Source organism: Antechinus flavipes, chromosome 2, assembly GCF_016432865.1.
Source record: "Antechinus flavipes isolate AdamAnt ecotype Samford, QLD, Australia chromosome 2, AdamAnt_v2, whole genome shotgun sequence".
NCBI classification, from domain to species: Eukaryota; Metazoa; Chordata; class Mammalia; order Dasyuromorphia; family Dasyuridae; genus Antechinus; species Antechinus flavipes.
Genome location: NC_067399.1, coordinates 575,895,649 through 575,915,601, shown reverse-complemented (window position 1 = coordinate 575,915,601; position 19,953 = coordinate 575,895,649). Strand labels below are relative to the sequence as shown.

At 36.3% G+C, this 19,953-nt stretch overlaps 1 protein-coding gene across 1 annotated transcript in view; it reads left to right on the top strand.

Annotated features, from left to right (window-relative positions):
• Positions 1-19,953, top strand: part of ADAMTSL3 (ADAMTS like 3) — a 553,515-nt gene that overhangs the window by 475,803 nt on the left and 57,759 nt on the right. Inside the window, exons 22-23 of the mRNA XM_051981175.1 lie at positions 10,955-11,082; positions 16,518-16,646. Coding sequence (XP_051837135.1) covers positions 10,955-11,082; positions 16,518-16,646 — 257 coding nt within the window. The remainder of the gene's footprint in view (positions 1-10,954; positions 11,083-16,517; positions 16,647-19,953) is intronic.

The following is a 19,953-nucleotide window of genomic DNA, read 5'->3' as shown; positions in this document are numbered from 1 at the left end:
CTTATTATTCTGATTATCTATTTAAAACATTTTAAAGTAATTCTTTACAACATGAATATCTTCCTTTGTAAATTGATTTTTAATATCTTTTGAGCATTTATCCTATGAAAACCAGGTGTTCATCTCCCTTGATTTTTAAAATTTCCTTATAAATATTAAATGTAAAATTTATAAATGTTGACCACCAATATTTTTCTAATCTGTCAATTTTTTTGAATAAATCTTTTATTATAAAACTACATTTTATACAATCAAATCCATCTACCTTCCCCATGTGTTGTTCACAGATTGTACTGGATGGGCTATACCAATTTAGTTATGTGCAAGTATCCACTTTTTTTCCCCTATTCCTTAAATCAAAGATTCAGTATACCTTTGAAAGGCTTCAATTCCTGGGCACATCTATCCCTAGATACTTCCTTTTTTACACACTCACTACTATTTTCATTCTAGCCCCATTTTTCATTCTGATTGCTGCTGGTCTCTTTTCCTTTCTCATTCATATTTCTAACTCTCCACTAAGTTATTTTAAATACAATTCCAACTTGTCATTCCCTCCTTTCATCACCATACCCTAAGGCTAATTTCTCCCCATCGTGGCTTCTAGAGCACGAGTCAAAAACAATATCAAAACACTACTAAATTTGCTTACCATATAGTATATAGCCATATTGTAACATCCCTTCCTGTCAGAACTTTTTGACCTTTCAATCCTGAATATTCCCAAATCATAAGAGGTATTTTTATTCATGTTACATTCAGTCTATAAGTTAATCCAGTGTATATTATCATATTTTATTCCTATTCATCTTCATTTATTACGTTTTAATATTCATTAATTATATTTCAGCCTACTCAGTTCCACCATGTAGCTCTCCATTGTGTTTTGGAGATTCTTCTAAGATCATCCCATGTCTCACTCCCAGAAACACTCATATAATATTGGCAAAAAAAAAAAAATTTAAATGTCAAACTGGAATTTATATTTTATTCTAGAGAGTAGAATCTTAGGAAATAAATGGAGCTAAATAAGTACACCCTGTGCTTAATATATGCTTTAGTCAAATCACCTTGAGAACTCAATGGATGATAGATTAGAAGGGGAAAAAATGAGAGGTAGGGAAACCAGTCTCTCTCTATTTTAATCCATCCAATATTTAGACACCAACATAATTAGTTGGATATTATTGTAATGGTCCAAGCAAGAGATGATAAGAACCTGGACCAGAGATGTGTGAATGGGAAGAAATGAACGTCTATTAGAAATTTGATATCATTAAGGGAACCTTATAACTCCCCAAAAGCAATCCTATCCTCTCACCATCTCCTTATTAAATTTGAGCCCATTTTGTCCTGGATGCTTTTTCAAATATAAAAACTGATGGACATGTTCTAAAAATTGGCCATTCGGTTCCATATTGTAATCTAACAAGAGACATTCTTCATCTCTTTTCTCTTTCCTGTATGAATCTATTCCATTATATGGTTAAATGCCTTTGGCAAGCATGCAACAGAGAATGGCAATATTAAGTCATGGAAAGAATGTGGGACCTGGGATCAGGAGAAACTGTTCTAATCCTGCCTATGACACAGATTAGTTATGTGACAGTAGGCAAATTAATATCTATGGGTCTCAGGTATCTCATCTGTAATATGGGAATGAGGCCTTTGAAGGAAGTTCCTTTTGTTTGAAGACCATTTTCTCCACCATTGGCTGCCTTAAAGTTAAAGAAATTGGTTAAGGGTCTATCAGGACCGATGTTTCACCATTCTCTCAATGGTGGGCAGAAAGCACCAAGATGAGTAAATCATTGGGTCACTTCAAAGCATATGTTTAGTGTGAAGGGGATGGAAAAATGAGAGAAAAGTGTTGATTGGGTGGAAAACCCTTTTTCTTCCATGTGGATCTTATTTTATTAAGAAAAGTCAGTTCATCAACCAGCATTTCTTAAGTGCCCTTCCTTCCAAGTACTGTGCTAGGGGCTGGGGCTAAGATGACTTGCCACTTGGTTCTCTCCTCCCCCTAAGACTCCACTGGGATCTCCCAGGATTTCCAGCTGCCCTTGACTCATTCTTCCCTGCACTGGTCTGGCCATCTTCCCACTTTTCCTCTCTGTCTTTTTCCTCTGAACCCAAGCAGGGAAATCACAATGACATCAGATAAACCGATTCACAGTAAGGCATCAGTGGCACCAGAAAATACATTAAAACTGAAGCCTCAAACCCCCAAAGGTATGAGTAAGGAGGGAGATTTCAAAGTCTGTCCTTGGGATGGATGGAGTTCAGCCCTCTCTCTGGATTTTAGTTTCTCCACCTGTCTGATTAGGAGGTGGGATGAAGTTTTTCCCAGTAGCATTGTGTTACTTTGAAGATCTAACATTTGGCTCAAAATACTTTTAAAATGAAGTTAATCGTGATTGGTGTTGACAATACTCTGGTCCTATTATTAAAACATATTTTACAGATGTCTCCACTAGTACCCAAAGGCTCCCTCCACTTGCTTCTTACTTGACTTATTTGCAAAATCCCATTGTAATAAATAGCAAACTCAGGTCTTCAGAGTCCCAATTCCAAGTTCTTTTGTGATTATCTTATTCAAGGGTCACCTTACCCCTTCCCCCCCTCGCCTCCCCACATATACTGTTCCTTATAAACCTGTCTTTTATTATTCACATATCCCCTGTGATTGTTGTTTCTTTCCTCCCTCTAGATGCAGAATTATTTCCCTTCAGCAAAATTTTAATCCCCTGAACAGTAGGAGTTTCATTTTTGGTCTTAATTTTAAGCCAACAAGTCATCATTTCATATGCACCACAAAATAGCACTAGAAGCACAAAGTCAAAAATAAAACAATGTCTGCTTTAGAGAGGCTTCCATTCTATTGGGTAGAGGAAGTCCACATGAAATGGTCAGTCATTAGAGAGGAGCAAGCACTGATGTATGTGCACATATATGTGTCTCTCTATATATACATGTATATAAAACACACATATATTGTATATTTATATTATTTTTCAAACTTTAAAGTAAATGTCAATGACTATTATTAATGTCTGAACAACATATAACATATTGGTGATATGAGGTATTTTTTACATTTAAGGAATGATAAATATGAGAAATTCATAGAAATATGGGAAGATATATGAAATTGGTACAGACCAAATATAGAACCAAGAAGAAAATATGCACAAGTATAGTGATATAAATCAGAGGTGTCAAACTACATACCACAATACTCCCAAGTGTATCAGAACCAGATTAAAATGGAATTGGGTATATTTTACAAATACATAAAAATACAATAAAACATAGATAGTATGAATTTGTGGTTTTCTAAGTTAGTATGCAGCCTGGCAAGGATCTGTTTCTACTTAAGTTTGACATCACTGATATAAATGCTTTAACAGACAATGGTCAATGTTGGCTTGGAATGGCAAAGTGGCTGGAAAACACTTCTTTCCAGTCTATGGGAAAGGAATGGACTATTAGTGTAGAATTATACTTATTCTTATTACTCACGCAGACCATTTTTAGCTTGTTTAATTATATTGCGTCTTTATGGGGGAAAACATGGGAATGATATTGGGAAGTGAGTGTGGTATGAAAAAACAGCATACAGTTAGAAAATATATTTTATTTTTATTTCAAATTTTCACAAAAAAAAGAGAAATAATTTAAGAGAAGAAATAGCAAAGGACAGAACCTTAGCGAATGTCTATATTTAAAGGGTAGGAAGAAGAAAAAGAATCAATGTAGTTTTCATAGATGGATCTATTGGAGAGAAAGAAGAATCTAGAAAATTGGTATGATGAAAAGAGAGAAAGAGAGGATTTTCGAGAAGAGCTAGTTAAGTATCAAATGACACGGACATCAAGAAAGATGATGAAGAAAAGGTTGAGAAAAGGTTGATAGAATTGACAGCCAGAAAGTCACTGGTGACCTTAGAAAAAGCAATTCCATTAAGTTGGTGAAAGTAAAATTGAGGTTGCTCAAAGCTTAGATGTGAGTGGGTTGTAAAGACATAGAGTTTAAACTAATACTTTTAGATTTTGGCAGTGAAAGGAAGGTGAGATTTGGGACGTTTTCTAGAGAGGATCAAGTCTGGGGCAAGGTCAGGAGTCCCAGAGACTCACTGGGAATGGTCCATGACAAACAGGCTTGGTGGAACCGAGCCAGGAGAGTTACAAGTAAGGCCCTGAACGCCAGGGGGCTGGAATGCTGGGAGGGGGCCAAATGAAGGAAGGTGTCTGAGGGTGAGCCAAGAGAACCATAGACAGAAAGGCAAGCTGGCGTCCCAAAAGGCGTGGGTAGTTTGTGGGAACAGAAACCCAGGAGACAGACAGAGTAATTCAGGTACTGATAGCTAATCACCTGCTTTTTGCATAGCTATCCTCCTTCTAATCTTCATTTTATTTTTGAAGGCATAAGGTAAAGAGAAGTATTGTTATTTAGGATAGCTAAGACTTAAGTATGAGTGTAGGCAAAGGGGAATAAAGGAAGAAACTGAGGGTGTAGGAGGAAGAAAATCAGTGGGACAAGAGCCCAGTGGAAGTGTGAGGAGGTTGGGTGAAGGATACAGATAAAGAGATTATTTTATTATTGAAATAAAGAATGATACAGTCATCCTTCCAGTCACTTCCAGGAGTCACAACTTTAGAATAATTTTCGATTCCTCTCTCTCCTTCATTCCCCACATGTCATTATTGCAGTTGTCAAGTCTTGTAGATTCCACCACACCATCTCTCCAGCAATACAACCATTACTCAAATCCCAACTCTTATCACCTCTATCCTTCTTGCTTCTAGCCACTTCTCCTTCTAATTCATCTTCTACATCACTATTAAATATTCTTTAAATATAATCCCTTATATCCTTACTCAGAAATCTTCTGTGGCTTCCTGGAAACTCTCCAGCCTCAGATTCTCCAGAATATGGTTCTACATTTCCACCACTGTAGCCCATCATTCCCCTTCATGCCCTCTGTGCTGTCGTCATATTAATTCCCCTATTCTCTAGCTATTCTCTTAATCTGACAATTCTCTTTCCCTTGGATAAATTATGTTCCCCATGCATGGAATATTGAGCCACCTCTCTCAATTCCTAAAATTTTTCAACACTCAGCTAAAGTATCCTAGGAAATCATTTCTATCCCACTGCTCCCTTGCAATTGTAGTTCCCTTCTCCCTTCTAAAATAACTTAGTGTTTATCTGTATATGAGAATGTTAGGTCCTCAAGGGCAGAGCGATGGAAATCTTTTTTGCTTTTGTATTACCAGCATCTAGCACTTGGTTGGTGCTTAATAAACATTTGTTGATTTTAATTAAACTGCTACTGATTCAGAATTAAGAAAGAAAGCTCACAGAAAGAGAAGAAGGAGCAAAACGAAATTCTTTAAAAAGGAAAGTAATTTGTGATAGTTTAGGAAGCGTTTTGGTGAGACATGTTGAGAGAATAAAATTGAGTAGACCTACCCCAAGCAAGAAACTGTTAGATGCTTTAAAGGAATAGAAAAGAGCAGACAAATCTGATGCACAAATAAAAGTCAAAATCTTCACAAACAGATTTAAGGTGTTAATGAAAAGAAAAGGGAGAACAAGAAGAAGTATTGCCAATGGACATCTTAGTGTACTTGAGAAGGAGAGAAGTGAAGGTGCTGAATTTGAAGAATTAAAATAGGTTAACTTGAAACCTAAATATAAGCTACAAATAATAGAGTGTTTTTTCTAAAAGTTAATTTAAGAAGCCAAAAAGGTTGCAACATGAGTAAAGTGGCTAGTAATCTAGTCAAATTCAGTAAATCATTTATTAAGCTTTGACTCTGTGCAAGTACTATATTAAAACACCAGAAATATAAAGACAACAAAAAGTCATCCTTGTCCTCAAGGAGTTTACATTTCACCAAGGATTTCACTTAAAAATAGAAAAAAATATGCATGATAATTTGTGAAGGAGAAAGATTACTAAGAAGTAACAGGATCATGAAAAGCTTTCCTTTAGAGGTATATGATCCAGAGACTATAAAAGGCAGAGTCCAAAAAGCAGAGGGCCTTATAGGCCTGCAAAAAGACATGAAGGCAGGAAATTAGAATTCTGTGTTTAGAGCTATTTGTCTGAAGAAAGTTCATAAAGAAGAGAAATGTGTAGTGAGCTTGGCAACAAGCTGGAGCCAGACTGTGGAGGGCTTTAAACCAAGCTAAGCAAGCATGTATTTTATTCTAAAGACAAAAGGGGCTGATATGCTCAGTCTTACACCTTATGAAGATTATTTTTGGCAGTGACATAGAGGATGGATTAGAAAGGGATGAGACTGAAAGCCAGGAGTCTAAGTAAGAGGCTATTTCAGTAGTTTAGGCAAAAAGTGATGAGGGCCTGAACTAGGGTGAATAAGTAAATGAATGAACAAATGAACTAAGAATTTATCAAGTGCCAAGCACTATGCTGAATTCCAGGATTACAGAGAGAAAAACAATGAGTTCACAGTGAATTCAAATTCTAACTGGGAGAGATGACAAAGTGGGGGGATGGCTAAACTTTAAGGCAGGTGGAAGGGCACAGTGATCCTGAAGGTATAACTGTAGAGAAGATATGGCTTTCCAGAGTAGCCAATTAAAGTTAATTGACAGGTAAGGTACAATTTGGCCATTCATAGGACTTTAAAGTTAATTGACAAATAAGATGCCAGTGCCTGAGAATCTGGAGGGCATAATTGCAGGGCAAATAGTAACCTTTCAGCCCTATTTCCTCTCCTCTCCTCCAAATTTTCTTTCTTCTGAGAAAGATTCCAAATTCCCTGCATTTACAGAAAAGTAAGGGGGGGGGGGGGAAGGAGGGCAACTTCAGATGCTTATTTCCCGTAGAATAGAGAAGGATACTGACCTAGTAAGAAGCAGTGTTGCATATAGAAACTAATGATAGTGGAGATAAACAGTATAAAGAAAGTTTGGTAAAAGGAGGAAGAGAATATGAAACTCAAAATTAAAAAAAAAAACCAAATGTTAAAAATTGGTTTTATATAGAATTGGGGAAAAAAATTATTTTTAAAAAGAAAGCTTGGTGAGACCCCTCCCCCAATTAAATCTTTTCAGATTTATTTAAGGATGAAATTATAAAGCAAACAATAAACTAATAAAAAGTGAAAAAGATGTCCAAATATTTTTACAACAAATCCTGTTCACCATAAATGAAAGCACTCATTTGGATTCTAAGAACACAATCCTAAATAAGTTTATAAAGCAAATGTAAATGTCCTTGCGATGAATAAACAATTATGGGAAAAGCTAAACCAAATATAACTTTAAGGAGGCACATTCTGGAGGCAACAGATAATAATATTGAGAGAAATTTTTCACGGTATCTGAGGAAGAAGATATCAAAAGTTTTTTTTTAATTAAGACTTCCTTAGTTCTAAAAAAAATTGCAATGTAGAAAATATTAATTACAAATCCATAACCCTACTTTCCCATCATATAATTTTAGAGAATAATTTGAACACATATTTAAGTCTTCTTTGATGAAAATATTAGAAGGGAATATACAGATTTTTGAAAATGATGTATTGACAAATTACATCACAAATGATTGAAGAAATAGAATACAAGATATCGCTAAACTTATTGCTTATTAACTATAAAAATACATTTGATTCATTAGAACAAAATGCTGTCTTAAAACTTCCCCTCCAATGTATCTCTCAACTTTGTGCTCTACTAATATAAAAATCCCATGAAAAATGTGAACAACCCAACTATTTGTTTCTCTTTTTTCAGATTGTCCTTCTCTTTTGTGTGTTTGCATTCCCATTAAGTTATTCTCCTTAATTTCTTTGGTGAAACTTGGCACTATGGATTCAAGGTTTTTTTAGTCTGGCAATTATCTCTGCTATACAATCCATAGATTCTGCTTTAATAATTTTCATTTCACTTTTAAACCATTCAGAAATATCCATAATTTCCTTTACCTCCACCTCATCAAGTGTTGATTCATTTTCCTTTGTCTTGAAATATTTATTTGCAGAAATCTGGATTTTTAAAAAATTATCTGAAGGCCATATTGCCTTTTGTTTTTAATATCTTCCCTATTTGTTTATGTTCAAAGTTATTAATGTAATATCCTTATGAGATCTTTGGTAACTTCAATCATTTTTCTCCTTTGATGACAATTTTTGTGGGCACTACATTTCAAAGCCATTGAGATGGCTCATCCCATATTGAGTAGTTCATATCTCACCAGCCTCATTCTCTGTCCCTAATGACTTTAGGAGGGTGGGCAGATGGAGAGAATCGGCCCCAGCAAGATACCTGACTCCTTCCCTCAAACTTAATATGGTCCCAGACATACATATATGAGTGCTGCCCTATTGCCCTCTGTTCCTCAATTCTCTCTTACAGCAAAGAACTGTTATCCCAGCCCAAGAAAGCCTCTGCTTTTTGATTTTTTCACAGTTAAAATGAATTCATTTGCAAGTCTGTGGGCCAGCTTGTGCAGCTCTGCTAAAAGCTGATGGGCAGTAGGAAATGGAATGTTAAAGATTAAGGATTAACCTTCTGTGCTGTTAATTTATCAGAAGTAGGGTTCCTGGTGTCCCAGACTGTGGAGAAAGCCAAAATTGCTTTAGCACTTGTACATAATTCCTATTTTGGACACAGTTGAGAAGTTTAGGCGATAAAGAAAAAATGTCTATTCTTCCATCTTGTTGATTAGGAAGATCATTATAACAGAGCTAATCGTCTTTGAATACCTTTTGATAATAAATATCAATTGAAACATTTAAGAGAGAAATATGATAGCCAAAGGTGTTTACTACTATTATTAAAAAAAACACAACTCTGCAGAGTTTAAATCAGGGAAAATTCCCCCAAAATACTGAGATTCTTCAGTATTTTGCTAAGCTAAGCTAAGCTAATTGAATTAAGGAACATTGGAACTGAAAATTCTCCTAAAGGAAATTCATATTTACTCAAATGAATTTGGCCTAACTATTCACATAGAATAAATCAATTTGATAAAGAATATTTGTTGTCAAAACTGATATGCAATAGCACCAGAAAGCTTAAATATCGTGAAAGGTACACAGATATCTTGTTTTTATATTACATGATAAAAATGTGATGAGCCCAAAATTTATAATAATAATAGCTTTTTATTTTTCAAAATACCTTCAAAGATAGTTTTCAACATTAAATCTTTCAAAATCTCGTGTTTGAAGTTTTTCTTCCTCCCTGCCCACTTCCTCCCTCCTCTATATAGCAAGTAATCCAATATAGATTAAACAGGTGCAGTTCTTCTACACATATTTCCACATTTATCATGCTGTAGAAGGAAAATTGGGCCAAAAAGGGAAAAAATGAGAAATAAAAAAAAAAACAAGCAAGGAAACAACATTAACAAAAAAGTTGAAAATACTATGTCGTGATCCACATTCAGTCCCCATAATCCTCTATCTGGATGCAGATGGCCCTCTCCATCACAAATCTATTGGAATTGTCTTGAATCACATCATTGTTGAAAAGAACCATGCTCATCACAGTTGATTATCAAATAATTTTGTTGTTGTTGTGTATAACATTCCCTTGGTTCTATTCATTTCACTTAGCATCAGTTCATGTAAGTGTCTACAGGCCTTTCTGAAATTAGTCTGCTGATTGTTTCTTATAGAACAATAATATTCCAATACATTCATATACTTATTCTGCTGATTGTATCTTATAGAACAATAATATTCCAATACATTCATATACTTATTCAACCATTCCCAAGTGATGAGGATCCACTCAGTTTCCAGTTCCTTGCCATTACAAAAAATGAGCCTAGAATTTAACAGGAGCAGGAAAGTTGGCAGGATCACCTTTGAGCAATTTCAGAACTTTTCTCTTAAGTGCATAATCTTCCCAGAAATAAAGAACCACCCTTTAAATAGTGGTAGTTTTCTGGGATTGTTGTATAGCCATAAATCATGGAAGAATGCAATCTATAAAGAATTTAAGTTGAGGATTATGCAAAGAGTAGTGGAAATGCAGCTCATTCCAAAGAAAAAGTAAAGGAGAAATAGAACCGTCAAATAAACAAATGACTTAAAAAGATGGATTGATCATATGGCCAAAGTAAAGGATAGCTAATTGATGGCTTGTATGCTCCACTGGTATCTTCACAATGTCAAGAGAAAATAAGAAATACTTCTACCACATTGGATTGACCCGCCTGTGACATGCTAATGGGAGGATGTGGGTGAGAAGTCAGCAAACCAGAATTTTAGTCTTGATTCTGATACATATTTCTTTTGTGACCCTGGGCAAGACTCTATTTCTTGATAAAATAATGAAATGAACTAGATTTAGAATTGGAAGGGAACCTTAAAAGTCATCCAGTCTAACTTATTTTTCAGGGAAGAAAACAAACCCCCCAAAATTAAATTATTTGTTCATGAAATACAGATGGCAAGATGGCAGATGGATGGTCTCTGAGATCCCTTAGAGTTTTAAAAAACCTATAATTCTATAACTATAAAGAAAGAAAGGGGAGGTTCAGACCAAAGAAAAGGGAATCCCTAGAGGCCTTTCTCAGAGTCATAAGTAGAGTTAAATAGGGCTTTGCTCCAGGGTACCAAATTTAGAAGGTGATGACAAGCACTTAATTAGAAACAAAAGTTAATTAAAATATTAAGCTATTAAGATGGAGGACTGGGATAAATTCCTTCCCCAACTCCCAGCAGTGGTTCTCACACTGGTGTCCCAGGGGGTCATTGCCTCTTACCACACTCTGTTGAGTACGCACATGGTACCATTTCCTTTACCACAGTTTGTGGTACTTGCAACAGACACAAAAATTTCTGCTCTTGGCTCTATTTTATTAGCCTCAAAAAATTTTAGACTCATATTCTCAAGTGTTATAAATGGCTTTCCTTAATAAATATATTTATTGAGTGAATACATCATGTCTCTTACTGTTCTACAGAATAATACTGGATGGAACCAGAAAAATACAAATTCGGAATCCTACAAGGGAAGAACAAGGTGTATATGGATGTACTGTGGTTAATCATCCTGATTCAGACACAAAAACTTCCTCTGTGTTGTATGCAGGTAATACCTAGTGAAGAATTCAGAATATTTTTTTCACTTTACAACTAATTCCATATCTTGCTTCTTATAGAAATGAGAAATCATTAGAGTTATTTAATGTGGCTATGCTCAAAGGTGGTCTCTAAAATAGCCTTTATCCTTATTATAGATATTTATTTTCAACATTACTGACTATTCATATTTAAAGTCCCACTAAATCAAAGAAAGTGGTTTTTTTTAGACTTGTCCTTTTTTAAAATACCATGATATATAACTAAATGCCTCATTTAAAACATTTCAAAGAAGCTTGAACTTAATAAAATTCTACAGACATTTTATGATTTCATAAATCAAGTCTTATGAGGCAGCTGGTAGCACATCGAATAGAATGCTGGACCTAGAGTCAGAAAGATCGGCATTCAAATCCTGTTTCAGATATTTATTAGTTATGTGATCCAGAGCAAGTCATTTAATCTTTCTATTAATTTCCCCAACTGTAAAATGGGGGTAATAATTGCACCAGCCCCCAGACTTATTATAAAGATAAAATGAGGTTATATGTAATGTGAGATTTTTTGCTTTTGTTGTTGTTGTTCAGTCATGTCTGAGCCCTATTTGGAGTTTTCTTGACAAAGATACTGGAGCGATTTGCCATTTCCTTCTTTAGCTCATTTTACAGATGAGGAAACTGAGGCAAACTGCATTAAGTGCCTTGCCCAGGATCACCCAGGCAGCAAGTGCCTGAAGATGGATTTGAATTTAGGATTTTCTGACTCTGGGTGCAGAGCTCCATCCACTGTTCACCTAGTTAAAACATCATATAAATGCTAGCTATTGTTGCTTCCCACAGGCAGACACTCAGGGAAGGTGAGTGGCAACTGTCTTATTTTAAGGAAATATTCTAAAGCTTTTTTGTCTTGTCAAGTAGTTGCCTGTCTATGAAATCACTAGGACCTGATTTCCATCCTGCTTCTGATATAAAGTAGCTCTCTGTTCCAATTAACCCATCATTGTCCACAGTCAACTCTAGAACTATAAACTACTGAAGAATTGCCTTGGTGGGTGAATTCTTTATACTAGAGAAATCACAGAGGGAGGAAGGTTTTGTTAAAAAGCTTTCTTATTTCTAGCATACAGAGATGAAAGGAATTGCCCCCAGCACCAGCAGTGGTTTCTGTTACTGCTTCCCTAAACCACAAGTGAGAATCAGATGTAGGGCTTCCAGGGTGGGTGGGAGAGGGAAATGTTTGCAAAATTGCTCTTTGGGGAGAGGTCACAGCCAAGTGCAATAAGTTGAGCAGCATAATGGTAAAAGAGAAATAACATGGTCTTTGGAGTCAAGGGCTTTGGTTCTGGTCCTGGCTGTGCAGCTAATGAGCTCTGTAGCTTTGTTCAAATCTTCAGCTCTCCAAGTCTCAGTTTCTTCATCTGAAAAATGAAGACCTTGGATTAGATGATCTGAGTCCCCTCCAGTTCTAAAATTATATGGTTCTAAGTATTCCCTGAATGCCCTTTTAAGAATCCAACCCAGATCGGAGCACTGTAGGGGATAGCAGAGAAATATGAGACGGGCCTTTTGGCCACAAAGAATTTACATTCCTCTGGGGGGAATAAGACAATATGTAATAGTGAGCTGGAGGATTGGCTGAGTTAGGAGTGAGATGGTTCGAGCAGTCTTGTAGGCTCTGCCACTAATTGTTTGAGTTTGTGGTTGTTACCTCTGTGGGCATGGGTTCCTCACCTGTATAATGAAGTAATTGGTCTGGGCTTCTTTCTGCTCTTAATGTTCTAAGATGCTAATAAACTCCCCACCCTGACATGTTACCACAGCCAGTTTGCTTCTGTCAGATTTCATCTTCATACATAATTTTTAATAAGCCTAAGGGCTTTCTTGAGGCATCTACTTCTATTGGCAATTATTTTGGGGTTCACAATGTGTTCTAGAAAAATATCCTGGACTCATATTAAAGTGTTTTGCATGACTGCACATGTATAAGCTATATTAAATTATTTGCCTTCTCAGGAAGGGAAGAAGAGAGAGGAGGAAAAAAATAAAAAGAAAAAAATTAATAAATGTGTAAAAATTTTGTTTACATATAATTGAGAAAAATAAAGTAAAATTCAGTCTAAAAAGTTTTTTAAAGTATTCTGCAGGAGAAATTTCCTAGACTCCCAGAATTATAAAATCCCAGAAGTAGAAAAGAACTCAAGGCTATTTACTCCAAACTGTATAACTGAACAGAATCCCAAACTTTAAAAGTTGGACCAGAGACCCAACTTATACCTGAATAAAAATTCTTCTTACATATATGTCAAGTGATAATAATAAAAATTCTTCTTACATATATGTCAAGTGATAATATAACTTTAACTTTAAAATGTCCAAAGGAAAGAAAGCAACTCTGCCCATTTTACTTTGGGATAACCCAAATTGTTAGGAAGTTCTCCCCTACATCTCACTAGCTTTGCCTTCTTGATCCAAGGAAAACAAGTTTAACTTTTAGGATAAAATCCTTGTTTGTTATATTATATATATATATATTATAAGAATGTAATATATAGATATCATAATAAAATTTTTGTTTAGTATTAGACTAAATTATCCTTTTTTCCCTTCTCCAGATTGAACATCTTTAATTAATATGTCATGATCTCAGCATATTTGTTCATTCTGATCACCTTCCTTTAGATGTGTTCTAGTCTTTTCTCAAATATGGCCATTAGAAAGGGACAAAATATTCAAGGTCCATGATAATCTGGACAGACTCCCTCTCGGAGTCTTGGACCCTATATAATACCTCTAATATTGTACAAGATTACATTAGCCATCTTAACTGGACCATACTGAACTTGCCATCAACTAAAACTCCCCAGATCTTTTTTTATCCCCATACAAACTGATGTCTAGCCATGCTTCCCTGGTCTTATTCTTGTGAGTCTGATTTTCTTAACCAAAGGTAAAACTTTAAATCTATCCCTATTAAATTTCCTCTAATTATAGTTGGCCCAGTCTTCTATCCTCACAAGATTTTTTTGGCTCCCAACTCTGTCATAACGATTTGTTAGCTGGCTTTCTGTCACCTGAAAATTAAATAAGCACACCAGCTGTACTATTATCCAAGTCACTGATAAAAATTGTTGAATGGTCCAAGGCCAAAGTCAGATCCCTGGGGCATTTCCTGGGAGACCCTCTGCCAAGCTCAGTAGGAACCTGCTTCTCAGCATTTATGATAAGGTCACTGAGGTCCTGTGTGAAGGCATTTAATGAGTCCTTTCCTTTTCTTGCACCTCCAAGTAAAGGACTGTTCCTGCCTCAGCTTATGTTCTCTTAGCTTCGGGCCAAAGCTATTATTCTGGTACTTGTTGTGTTTATGTGTTCATTGATTAGGGATTCTTAACCTTGTTCATGTCATGGATCCCTTTGGCAATCTGGTGAAGCCTTTGGACCCCTTCTCAGAATTCTATTCTTAAATGCATAAAATAAAATATGTAGGATTACAAAGGAAACCATTTATGTTGATATCAAATATTATTTTTAGAAGTTCATAGACTACAGGATTATCTGGTATCAATAAAACTATCATATATCAAGATCACCTATCAATTATTATTTAAGAATGTAAAAAAAATATTCTTAGTTCATGGGAATCAAGCAGTTGGCAGAATTTGCCTTCCCACCACCATAGTTAACTGATTCCCTTTTTGTCCTAGCCCCCTTTCTTGATTTCTCAGACTAAATTGCCCATCTTCATCAGCACATTCCTACCAACTTGTCCCTTCCTGTTTTCCGAAAGCGCCATGTGGTGGGTCTAGACTGGCCTTGGGAGGGTAGCCTTGTTTACTCTGTGGTACTTGGCTTTTTGCCTGTCACTAGCCCTAGGGGAGCATATTTCTTTAGGCAGGAAATGTTAGTGTGAAGCCAGAGTTGTCACTGACCAACACATTTTTTATTCTTTCCAAGCTTGAAATATTTTTTTTCTAGTATTGAATTTTTCCACTTAATCTGTTATACAAACACTTGTTTCAGAATAATCAGATACTAACTTTTAATTTTATTTCACCATTATTGACCATTTTTTAAAAAATTAAATTATACAGTGTTACTGGTCTTAGCCACATATAACTTTGCTATTGGAGAGCTATGTTAGAGCTGATCAATTAAGGTTCATTTTCCATTTTAAGGCTTTCTGCAGCATGTCACTTAACCCCAATTGCCTCAGCAACAACAACAACAATAACAAAAAAAAAAAAAAAAACTTTCTGCAATTTAAATGAGTCTTAATATTGTAAGTTATTGTAAGAGAAACTCTTTAATCTGAACTGAAACTTATATTGGATGAACTGAAATCAATTATGTCTTAACAAGGTCAGATAATAAAGATGATCATAGAATCTTAGATCTAGAATGCTTGGATAAAATCAATCTCCTCACATCAATCCCGAATTTTTTGGCCAGAAAAAACTTCAAAGATCAACTCATCTAGGAAATTCCAGGGTAGGGAGGACCCATAACTTCAGAAATCAGATTCTTCCACTTATGGATAGACTTAATGCTTAAGAAATTTTTCCTAACATCAAGCCTAAATGGGATGCCTTCCACCTTCCACCTGTGTTTCTTGGTTCATGGGTTCAAACAGAACAAATCTGATACATTTTTCACATGTCCTTCAAATCCTCAAAAATCATTATTGTGCCCTTCCCTGAACCTTCTCTTTTCTAGATTAAATATCCTTAGTTCCTTCAACTAATTCTTATATATATATATATAAATTTGTATATATTTTGTATGCATTTCTGTTGTATTAGTGCTCTTTTTTAATAATATAAATTCTCTGAGAGTTGTAAATGTGTCATTTTTTACTTTATATTCCCAATACCTAATACATAATCAATACTTGATAAATAGTTGTTAATTGATCAATTAATTGATATGACATAGACTCATTTTTCAAATAAGGCAAGTGAATGAAGCCCAGAGAGATGAAGGGATTTGCTCAGATGGTTCATAGTATAACCAGTCAGTCCACAAGCATTTAATAAGCTCCTACTATGTGCCAGGCACTGTGCTAAATCATAATTTGAACACAAGAACACAAGTGATCTATTCCAGTTTTTTGGGGGGGAAAGAGAGCTTTCTTTTTATCCCTAGGACTTAGCATAATGACTGCATATTGACTAGCCCACTATCCTGTTCAAATCTATGAGTCAGAATTATAATTTCTTTGGTATTTAGGGGAATCCATATGTTATAAAATTAGACATTTGAAAAAAAATAAGTAGAAAGATTACCTCCTTTTGCTATTTTTGATTAACATGTATAATTTATGACAATTTGTAATATTTATGATTAATATGTATATGACCACCTTTGATCACTGCCCTGCTGCTTTGTTAGGGGAGAAAAGGGGGGGAAAGACTTTAACCTGACCCCTTTCTTGTGCTTCCTTTTAATTAAGAGGGACCTGTCATCTTGGCTGTGGCAAGAAATTTCACAGAAGTAGAGCACGGCCGTCTGACTGTGACTGTCGGTGGCACTGCCAAGGCAACAGTGGGAGCCAACGTCACCATGAAGTGTCCTGTCAAAGGTAAGTCAGAGCGTCCCTTTCCATGCAGGGCGACCCGACGGCCGGCAGGAGCGCTGAGAAGGATTGTGGCCCTGCTTAGTCACAGAAGGAAGGCCTCGCTTTTCTCCTGGGGCTTGTGCTCAGCCGTCTGTCTGGGGCCCACCCCGCACAGACGTCCAGCCCTGAATCTTTTTCCTCTTGCGGATGGCCCGTGGCCAGCCTTCCTCCAAGCTGCGAGGGAGCCCTCTCTTGGCTCTGCCACCAGTTGACCTATGGGTCTGAAAATCTGCAAACCCACAATGAGCTGTTTTTCACCCCCTTTGAAGTTCCCAGGCCATCTGGCCTTCATAGATCTAGACTTGTAAAAGACATCTCCAGAAACTCACCCGATTCCCCGCTGCCCTTGCCCCGAAGGGGGTGGGGAAAAAAAACACACAACACAACTGCGAGCCTTTTGGCAGGACAAACCTAGCCATTATAGTCCGGACCGGCATTCTGTGGCTACAACGAGGAGACGAGCGGGATTACGCGGCCCAGATGCCAAGCCACAGCTGTCTGGAGCTTCTGCCATCCCGCACCTGCAGAGAGGGACTGGGGAGAACAGAACCAGCCTTTATTAAGAGCAACCCCATTGTCTTGCCTTCGTTTTGATTTCTGATTTGCATAGTATTTTGAAATTGGAGTTCATGGTGTAGCCATTTTAGAAGTTGCATTTTTAGATAGACCTGGGGGAGGATAACAGATGAATAATTGGCTTCTGTGGCAATTTTGTCTGAGGAAAGGATACATGATTGGCCCAAGTTTGGTTATCATTTGCTGTCATTAACAGTTTCTATAAAAAGCTGTCCAAGTGTTGGACCCATGTTTTATTCTCTTGCTGGTGCATTTTATTTTGGAACTGGGTCCACATGAGACACAGAGGCTTAACTCCTATCTTTGCAATATTTGAAAACTGTTATTGTGTTATTTGCGCAAGCATTGCCAGTCCTGTTCATTTATGAAGGTACCCTTAAAGTGGCTATGGGCCATGCTTCTGGCTTTCCTAGGAACATATGAAATTTGGTTGTCTTGGAAATTTGGTCATCTTATTTTCATCAATTCCCTGCCTCTGTCCAAGAGAGATAATGAGAAATCTGCTTTAAAATTGGATTCCATCGCCGGAGGAATGAGAACATTCAGAGGAATATTGAATTAGAAGAGAAAGGGACAAAATTACTATCAACCCGTCCCCCTGCACTCCCAATTTCATAGATGGAGATAGTCTGGCCCAACCAGGTTAAGTTGCTCGCCCAAAGGTAAGTCATAGGTAAAAGTCATAGGTGAAACTTAAACCCAGCTTCCCTGGGAGGCAGCATAGTATTAGTAGATAAAAAACTGGCTTTAAAGTCAGTAAGATGTGGATTCAACTCTGAATCTATAAAACTGGGCAAATTACTCCTCTCTCCAAGAATAAATTACAGAGAAGATGATGGCCTGGGAAGAGTTTCTTCACCTGGTACTTCCCTATTCCAGTGAAATCACAAATTCAGTCCCTGTCCTAGAGTCAGGAACTCCAAAACCTCCATTAAAGGAGAGACTCAGCATAAACATCTCTTTTCTCATCTGGCCACATGACTTTGGGACTACTCTACCCCATCCCTTCCTGAAGTACCTCCCCTCTGCTCCTTTTGAGCTTTCTTTTGTATGATGTCTTCCACCATTCAACTGCAAACTCCCACAGTGCAGGAATTAAGTTTCTTTTTTCATCTTTTCTCAGCATTTAGCATGGTGCCCATAGTAGGTGCTTAATAACTGTCTATCAACTGACTTATTGACTATATTGATTCCATAGCCAATACTTTTGAGTTGCTTTGCATTGCTTATTTTGAATACACTTGTAGAGAATTAATTAGATTTTTCCTATAGATACTTTCCTTATTCACTTACTCTTTAGTGTAAGACCAAATCTATAGGAAATGATATAATGATGAGATAACAGAACCAAATCCTGTTTTCTTGTCTCAGTTTTGCCAGTGACTACCTGTATAACTTTTGTCAGTTAACTGTTCACTCTCTCGGAGCCAAAATTTATTCATTTTTCAGATAAGGATAAAATGCTCAATGATGTTTACTTTAATGATTTGTGTTAAGGCTCAGATGAGATAATGTGTGTGAAAGCATTTTTAATACTGTGAATGGCTACACAAATGGGGGGAAAGAGAAGGGAACAAGTACCTACTATGTTCTAAGTACTGTGCTAAGTGCTTTTCAAGCATCCTATTTGGTTCTTGCAACAATGCTGTGAGGCAGGTGTCATATATCTCTGTTTTATAAATGAGGAAACTGAGGCAGACAGAGGTGGAGTGACTCATGCAGGACCACATGGCTATTAAGTATCTGAAGCTGGATTTGAATTCAAGTTTTCCTGACTTCAGCCTCAACACTCTAATAATACATTTGCAGATGTATTGCAGATGTAGAAAATAAATTAACATTCAGATGAAGGAACATGATTAATGTGGCAGGAGTAACAGAGACCTATCATTCAAAGGACCTTTTTGTGTCCTCTCAGAGTTCTTTTAGATACAGATCAGGATTTATACCTGCAGTATGGAATAGACACCCACAATGGATAGGGTGAGCAAAACATGAGTCCTGGAATCAAGGCACCTGAATTGAATTCTCAGTTCTCAGTCTTTCTACCTGTATGATCCCACAAGTCATTCTCTGAAGTTCAGAGAACTTCATCATAAAGAAAGTATTTTGTAAACCTTACATTGCTATAAAATCATGTGATATTATTATTATCATTATTATTTTATGCAGTAAGGTTATGTGTTGACTTTTTTTACAATCACAATTTAATCATTGTTGCTTGTGAACTTTGATCTTACCATCTTATTACCTTTAGTGAATACTTGCACTGACTGTGTCTGTCCACACATATGTTGCTAGACCAGCCAAAATCAGTGTGAGTTATGTTTTAATTAATTTCTCTTTGAGAAGTATTTAAAAATAATACATGTGAACCCTTGAGTAATGGTGTAGATAGATATCTTTTATTAACTGCAAATCACTGTGCAAAATGATAACCATAGTTTGACATATATGAATAAATATGTGGAATTCTCCTTTCTAAGGAGAACTGGAAGTGCTGGTCCATAAGCAGAATTCACAAGGGAAAACATCACTCATGGCTGATTCAATGAGTAACTTGATTAATGTATGGTATTAGAGATAGAAAACACTCCATATATACTGTAGTTTAACACTGTTCATTATTTTGAAGATGAGTACACTGAAGTTGAGAGATGACATTACTTTTCCAAAGATACCACTCCACACTTGA